We start from the raw sequence: 8,618 nt of genomic DNA, 5'->3' as shown, positions 1-8,618 counted from the left end.
CCATATTGAATAAAAGTTTTATTGAGGAAAAGTGTTTTTTTATTGTCTTAATTTGAGACAATTAAAATATAAAATATGTATTTAAGACAAAACTAATATTTGTCTTAAATTAATGTCTTAAATATCTCTATTGTGTAGTAGTGAAACTTACCCTGTCCTCTCATCATAGTTAATGCATTAATAGGAAAAAATCTAAACGAATACAAGCGCATATGCTCCCGGCTTCCACTTTAAAAAATGCACACCCAAACATCGGTGAATGACATTTGATTGATGACTACTGCCGCGTGTGTAAATGCGCAGCAGGACCACCAGGCGGAATTTCAAGTCGCAAAGGGCCTATATAAGGAGCCCAGTACCACCCGCTTCAAGCAAGCAAAAGCATTTGTTCATTGCAAAGCATGGAGAGTCGTGGAATGAGAGTGAGAGTGAGAGTGAGAGTGAGAGTGGCTTCAATTGCCTTGGTGGTTGCTCTGCTCTGGAGCGGGGCATCTGCGTCTGCGGGAGGCATAACAATATATTGGGGCCAGATTACTGACGAAGCTTCCCTTGCGCAAACATGCGCAAGTGGCAACTTCGAAATTGTCATTGTCTCGTACTTACTCATCAATGGTACTATCAACTCAGAAACCCCGGAGCTGAACCTGGCGGACCACCCAACGAATTCTTTGAACGTCGATATTAAATCCTGTCAGTCCAGCGGCGTAAAGGTGTTTCTGTCCCTCGATGGAGCCGTCGCAAACGCAGACCATGCGCAGTACCTGTCTAGCTATCTGTGGGACAACTTTCTTGGAGGGAATTCGGGCTCCGGGCCTGTAGGAGACGCCATTGTGGACGGCATTGACTTTGGAATCTACGAAGCCACCACACAGCACTGGGATGATCTGGCCTTGGCCATCTCCAATCTTAGCACCTCCTCAAAGAAGGTCTATCTCAGCGCTGCTCCGCAGTGCCCCTATCCAGACGCTTGGCTTGGAACGGCCTTGAAGACGGGGCTGTTCGACTATGTGTGGATCCAATTCTTCAACAACATTCAGTGTGAGTATGTCACTGATGCTACCGATCTGTTGAGTTCATGGAACGAGTGGACCAATTCCAATTCTGTACACACTGTTCAAACACGGGGCTTCTACCTCGGCCTTGCGGCTGTGCCTGGTTTTACTGGTACCGGCGGCTATATTGAGCCAGACAAGCTCATCTCCGAAGTGCTTCCTCAGATCAAGGCCTCTTCAAAATATGGAGGAGTCACGCTGTGGACCAAGTATTGGGACGAGCAAACCAATTATAGCTCGTCCATTAAACCGTACGTAAATATAAGCGACGCACCTGCTGCAGACATAGGCATATATTGGGGTCAGAATACCGAGGAAGCTTCTCTTGGGGAAACCTGCGCAAGCGGCAACTTCAAAATTGTTGTTGTCTCGTATTTGCTCATCAATGGCACTATCAATGCTGAGACCCCGGAGCTGAACCTGGCAGGTCACCCAACGAATTCGCTGAGCGCCGATATTAAATCCTGCCAGTCCAGCGGCGTAAAGGTGTTTGTGTCCCTCGATGGAGCCGTCGCAAACGCAGGGCCTGGCTAGCTATCTGTGGGAAAACTTTCTCGAAGGGAATTCGGGGTCTGGGCCTGTTGGAGACGCCGTTCTGGACGGCATTGACTTTGGCGACTACGAAGCATCTACGGAGCACTGGGACGATCTGGTCACGGCCATTTCCAATCTTAGCACCTCCTCCAACAAGGTCTATCTCAGTGCTGCCCCGCAGTGCCCCTATCCCGACCGTTGGCTTGGTAAGGCCTTGCAGACAGGCCTGTTTGACTACGTATGGATCCAGTTCTTTAACAACCCTACCTGTGAGTATGCAGAAAATGAGACTTCCAAGCTGGTGAGCTCGTGGAACGAGTGGACCGATTCTGTTCAAACTCTTCAAACACGGGGCTTCTTCCTCGGCCTTCCGGCTGCGCCTGGCTATGTTTACAGCGGTGGGTATATTGAGCCAAACATACTCACCTCCGACGTGCTTCCTCAGATCAAGCCCTCTTCAAAATATGGAGGAGTCATGCTGTGGACCAAGTATTGGGACGAGAAAACCAATTATAGTTCATCTATTAAACCTGACATAGTAATGAAGCCATCCCCTGTTGACGTGCCTACTTTGGCGTCTGTCTGAGAAGGAAAAATATGTAGTAGCATTAAATAACTGTTGAGCTTAGGTATCGCTCAGCCTGCTTTCCTTCAACTCTTTAATGAGTGGAGATAATATATGTAGTAATTTAATATAACTAATGTATTAATTAATGATACTAAGGGTTTTGCTATGAAGATTACAGACCAATAATAAATAGCAAATATTATTTATTGTATAAGAGGCTCCTCTAAATAACTCTTAAGAAAATACATCTATTTATTAATTATTTATATTATACACACATGTAATTAATATATTCAAGACTGATTTAGTTTGTAGATATGTTAATAATAATACACACTCAATCTTCTTTATATTACACATGAATAATTAAAATAATTATCAAAATTCTCTATTAGTAAAATAATCTAAACCTCTATATGTAATCTTCTATAAATAAAATAAGTTGAAGTGAATATTTACTTATGTAATGTATACAACTATGTAATCTTAGAGTAATATACTTTTATATATCATGTGTGCGAGTATTATATGCATATTGTTTTATAGGCATTTTTATTACATTGTATTATTCTTTTTGGTGTAAAAATATCAATGATGTTTAGACAAATATTTTTAAATGTTGAAATTGTCTTTTATTACATTAGGTCATTTTAATGATTATAAATTCAATCTAACAAGTGCATCTAATTACTCCATGCATTCAACCTAACCTAAATAAATTGCTATACTATAAAGCTAAACCCATATTTATAGGAAGACAAGTGGTTCCTTTCGAACCATAGTTTACATTGTCTTAATCCTTGATAGCAATACCTCAAGGTTTCAAATATGTCTCAAAATATATTAATTATTTTATGAATGTTATTATACATAAGTCTAACTTAGAAATTTTTCAAGTAAGACTCCTTTAACCTTGTGTTTGGAAATGAGATCGTCAATATGAAGGATGTTTTATATGTTATGGATCAAAATCTAGGGCATACCATTTTGTCTAAATTAAAGTTGTTAAGTATTCAAATTATGAAATTAAATGGCCTAAAACTAGTTAGGCTTAATATAATTGGGGACATGGCATTCTTGAAAAAGCTTAGTCCAAGATATCTCAATGAATGGGTGTAGCTTTGAGGAACTCCATGAATAGTCTGTTAAAAACATGGTTGTCGTTGCACCAAAAGACCATCTCGTTAATGCCTGATACAACCACGTGACACAAAATCCATGGGAGGCAGTTAAGCCACGTCGCAAACCCATCACTTGCGTTGCATAACACAAGGATACCAAGGTTGCAACCTTGCAAAAATCACCCCAGTGCAAGTGGGGGTTTTTGAACCCGTGACCAAGCTCTAATACCACTTGCTAGAAACATGGTTGTCGTTGTACCAAAAGATCGACCCGTTAATGCCTGATACAATTGCGTGACACATAGAATCCATGCGAGGTGGTTAAGCCATATCACAAACCCATCCGTCATGGTGCATAACTCAAGGAGACCAAGGGCGCACACCTTGCAAAATAGTCCAATATCTAGGGTGGATTTTTTTCAAGATACTCTAAGAGACTGTACTAGGAAATCTTTAGAAAGGGTTGGATGGTCCAATCACAATGAGTATGCCATGTCTAATGGTGATAATGCAATCATGATTTTTTTCTTTGATCATAATAGTATAAACTTGCCACTAGCAACATTATCATAGTTGTGAGGGGTTTTGGTATAGTAAAAATTATTGTCATTTTTTAGACATACCTTGATTAGAATTAGTAAAAATAGATGTCTTTTTTTTTTTTTTTGGCAGAGTGGATTTTGATAGATACCCAGTCAACTGTTAACCAAAGAAGATGAGGTGCCTTTAATTTTAATTTCTACTTGACCAATGAGATCTTGGATGCTATTATTAACCTTTATGCTTTTTATTTTCCATTCATGCACTTTTATCTTAGTATTCATTATCTTTATACCAAGATAGTTTGGGTTTTAGTTTATCATAAGGTTGTGCTGCAAGAAAATATGTTCATGTTTTCTTGAACAAATTTTTGCAACACTAGATCCTTGGGTTTCCCATGGGTAGTATATTTATATTTACAATAGTTTTGGATGATTTTTCTAAAAATTCCTTGTGGGATTGAGATATTTTTCTACAATGATATGTTTTCGTGGCTTGATTGACATTAGATGTGCTCCTTGGTTGTACTTTATTACTATTTGTAACATAATCACTATATATTTAAATTACTCTCTCAGAAGTATGGCTTTTGACTTGATTATTTTTCACTATTTTTCATAGAAAATTTGACCAAATCTTTTATTATAAGAGTATTTGCAATGGTAACCTTACTTCATAATATTGTTAAACACTAAAGCATAATATACTTGTAGAAGAAATGATATCACTTAATTCATGTTTTCAATAACAATAGTGAAAAACATTGTTTTTGGCATAGTCTCTATGAGGTGACTAACAAGGGCTCTTTATAACTATAACCTAGCCACAACACTCTAACCATTTTAACTTTTACATTTTCATGATCTAGCATAGTCATTATGTGTAGTTTTATAAGAGTTATAGTATGTAACAAACTTTTCTAATTTGAAAATCTAGAAGAGTATGTGAACAACATCAAAGGCAGCCTGAATAACCTAGTGGAAATTAGCAAGGACGTGATGATTAATAGTATTGAAGGTTTGGAGAAAATCAATGGCATCATGATAGACGATAGAACTAGACCCATAGTCATCGATCCTCTTTTGGGGAAAAGGAATGCTTCATAGGGTGGCCAGAGTGTTGTTGGAGGGAAGACAAGTTCGGGTCCCAATACTAGGACCAAGAGCTAGAGTCGGGACTAGGGTACTTCCAGATTCATCATGGAGGATCTGTTGAAAATCAACAAGAAGATCATTCAGAAGAATACTGAATTGGTGCACTCTCTTAGTTGAGTGCCTCTTCCTATTTTTTTTGAGACTTTTCATTTTGGTTTTTGGTGTTGGATCTTTATGGGGTCTATCCCCTGGTTCGCTTATGGTTGAGGTCTTTTTGGCTGCTGGCCTTGGTCTATAAAACTTTGGGTTTCAGGTCCTTGTAAAACATGTTTATCTTTATCAAAAACAAACTTTTCTAATAGACTAATGAGTGATTAAATTAAACCCTAAGGGATATGAATGAGCCTCTCCAAGGCTTTTCCACCTCATATTTGTAGAAATAAGTAAAGAAAATATTGATTAACATAGTTGATCTCTTAGCATGCAATAAATAATCCTTATCATTATCACAAGGTCACAACCCCTTTACACTTGTCAACCTTAGCGATCCTGAAGGATTTGAGGAAGGGTACCATTATTTCACAACCTCAAATTTTAATTAGATATAATCATTATTAATATTTTGAGCTTAGTGACAAAATTAGAATAGTAATTAAAATGTTTAATGTTAATTTTTTAATTATTTATTTTAAATTTAAATTATGGATCAATTAATCATTATGTTTACTTAGAAATGAATAAATTTGATGATGAATAATGATTTTTCGTATATAGATATGCCAATGAAAATTTTATTTTTTTGAGTTGATGGCAAGTGTGAAGATGAGAATATGGTTTAGTTAGAGGTTACCTAGCCATTTGAAAATGAATAGTGTGATGGAATTGCACACATGCATGTATCTTGACATGAATGAATGCTTGACTTCAATTGATGGCTAACTTGATTGATGAGTGTAGTCACACAAATCTGTCCAGCTTAATTAAATAAATATTCGCTATTTATTTGATTAAAAATCTACTAGCCATCAGTTAATTAAATTAATATTTAATTAATTCATCCCCAAACATTCTTCTATTAATTAAATAAATTATTCAATTTATTTTAATTAATTCATTAAATCAAATTCCATTCAATTAAATAAATAAAATCTATTTATTTAATAAAATCCCCTTTTCCTCTTTTAAATAAATTAAATAAAACATTTATTTAAATCATTATCCCCACCCCACTTGCATTTTCCTACAAATGCAACTTGCACACATTTATTGAGATAAATGAATTTTTATTTTAATAAAATCCTATTTTCCCTCACCCACCAAATCCACTTGCAAAATCTAATCCCCTTCTAGATTCTTCTAACCCCTTCCTAATTAGCCTAATCCATCCCCTAATTATTGTCACATTCCTAAGAAAAATGGAGTCACTTCTCAAAGCCTAAAAGTCTTTGATAACCATTAAAGGTTTTCAACCTTCAACCACTAAATGTCTCAAAGTCTTGGATAACCTTTGAAAGCTTCCAACCTTCAACCACTTAATCCACAAAGTCTTCAAAAACCATTAATGGTTAACCCAAACCCTCCTACATGGTTAAAACATTTGTTTTGACTCAACCTCTACCTAACCCAAGGGTCTCATCAAGCCTTTAATGCTTTGACCATGATTATCTCTTAATCATTTGCACAAAGGTTTATCCTTGGATTAACTCTTAATCCAATGGGTAATCTTAATTTAGGCTTGACCCTTAGCCTTTAGATAACCATGAAGTCTTCTCAGGCATTCAATGCCTCCAACCCCTTTTCTCAACCCAACCCTATGTTGACACTTGTCACCATTTCATTGGTACAAATTGTGCACATGGATCCCCAACTTTCAAGCTTGACCCTTGATTAAACCTTTCAATCCTAGCCATCCATTGCTCCATTTTTCCTATAAATAGAGCCAATTCCTTCATAATCCAGATCCTGAAAAACTTGTATGCATCTAAGCTATAGACATTTTAGAGAGCATTTTTAGCATAAGAAATCTAACATCTTATCATTTTGGTTAAAATACATCATTTTAGCATTAGTATTAGCTTTTTATTTCATCATTTAGAGCTATACTACAAATCTCAATCCTCCATAAGCATCCATAGTGCAAAAAGCTGCTGAGAGCTACACTATTTTGGAACTTGGAGATGAGAGGAACAAGGGAGAAGGAGCTAAGGCCATGCTAAGAGGTAGTTGGAGATGCCTCATAATCTTTGTTTCGTTTATTAGATACATTAGCATGCTTTTAGTGTCTCTCTTGGTATGCCTTCATAGATTAGTTTTTGATTGACTAACACTAACGGTTTTTGTGTCTTTGGTGTTGTTTATCAGTTGCTAACCTTGTGCCATTTAGGAGGGCATCAATGAGTTCATTAGAATAAGAAAAAATGAGTGATTATTGGATCAATATGGAAATAAAATATTAGAAGGAAACTACATGATTTATAATTTATAAATTATAAATTATTTTCTTATTTAAAATCCTTGTGTATTTCATACGATATTTAATTCATTAGATAATCTATTTACGAGATGTAATTTTAAATTAGATATAAATGAAAATAATTATTTTATTACTCTTTTTAAATGCATGTTATTACTAGAAAATTAAATATTATTTTTATTTTTATTATTTAAACTCATTCATATTATTAATAAAATTCAAGAATCATGAGATGAGTGTTAGAATAAACTTATAATAGGTATGTGTGTCACCCTTGTTTCCCATGAAGAGGCTAGAGAAGTTTGCAATAAGCCATGTTCTCACCACAGTGTCTGCACATGTCAATGTTCTTTTTTTTTCAAACAAATAATTATTTTCATTCACCAAAATGAATGCTTGAGTCTATATTCAAAAAATTTTGTTAAAATTTTGTTGGGAGAAGGGGAGATAGGGAGTTTAATTCTATTAATTTTATTTGGTAATGTTGTGTGCATTCGGTTGTGACTGTTCAAGTTAATATTGCAGCTGAGAAGATTTCTCATCTTTCCATGCCACAACTAGAGAGTGAGGTAAGTTCCTTAGATTATATAAACACTAACCTAAGTTTAGTCATGAGATCTTTTTCTATTTACTTCCTGCTAAAGAAGATTTGAACCAGTTACTGTAAATATATTTCAAAAAATAATTTAGTATACCCTCTTCTTTTTGTGTTCGTGAAACATGCATTTCAATTTGTTCAAGCATGGCACTTATAGAGTACAGTAGAGATGCAAGATTAAATTGTTACTTATTGATGTGATTCTTTCCTGGAATATTTTAGGATGTACTTGAATAGTAAATTAAATCATAGCTCTTATACAAGAGTTTCATGTTTGCAGATCTCTTAAATACTCTTTGTATGCTTATCACTTTTTCTTGCAAATTGTTTTCGTATTCAATATTCTATTAAGTCTAAAATGTTGTTATTACCCTTTCTCATATTCTTTTCTAGACAACACGTAATCCTTTCATTTCCCTGGATACACTTCATTTTGCAATGGCTCAACTTAGCAATGATTTTTTTTAAATGCCCCATGTTGTAGCTACTCTTCACCAATTTACTTGAAAATTGTGATGCCTCATTCATATCATCAAACCTATTAAAAAATATAAGTGAATAATTTTTATCCTTGCATTACTATTTCTTTCCATAAATATTTTGTCAATATACTATGTATCTAGTGTATGTAGTATTAT

General features: G+C 35.3%; 1 protein-coding gene across 1 annotated transcript; it reads left to right on the top strand.

Annotated features, from left to right (window-relative positions):
• Positions 1–401: 401 nt before the first annotated feature.
• LOC131875079 (chitinase 1-like) lies at positions 402–2,172 on the top strand. The gene is made up of 2 exons (XM_059219098.1): positions 402–1,532; positions 1,576–2,172. Exons 1-2 carry the CDS (start codon positions 402–404, stop codon positions 2,170–2,172), a joined length of 1,728 nt encoding a protein of 575 aa, XP_059075081.1.
• Positions 2,173–8,618: the final 6,446 nt, after the last annotated feature.

Source organism: Cryptomeria japonica, chromosome 4 (assembly GCF_030272615.1).
Source record: "Cryptomeria japonica chromosome 4, Sugi_1.0, whole genome shotgun sequence".
Lineage (NCBI taxonomy): Eukaryota > Viridiplantae > Streptophyta > Pinopsida > Cupressales > Cupressaceae > Cryptomeria > Cryptomeria japonica.
This window is presented reverse-complemented; position numbering and strand designations above follow the sequence as displayed.

Coding starts and splice junctions, on each gene's coding strand:
- LOC131875079 (XM_059219098.1), top strand. CDS start 402: ATGGAGAGTCGTGGAATGAGAGTGAGAGTGAGAGTGAGAGTGAGAGTG. Junction 1,533..1,575: donor AATCCTGCCAGTCCAGCGGC/GTAAAGGTGTTT, acceptor TCGCAAACGCAG/GGCCTGGCTAGCTATCTGTG.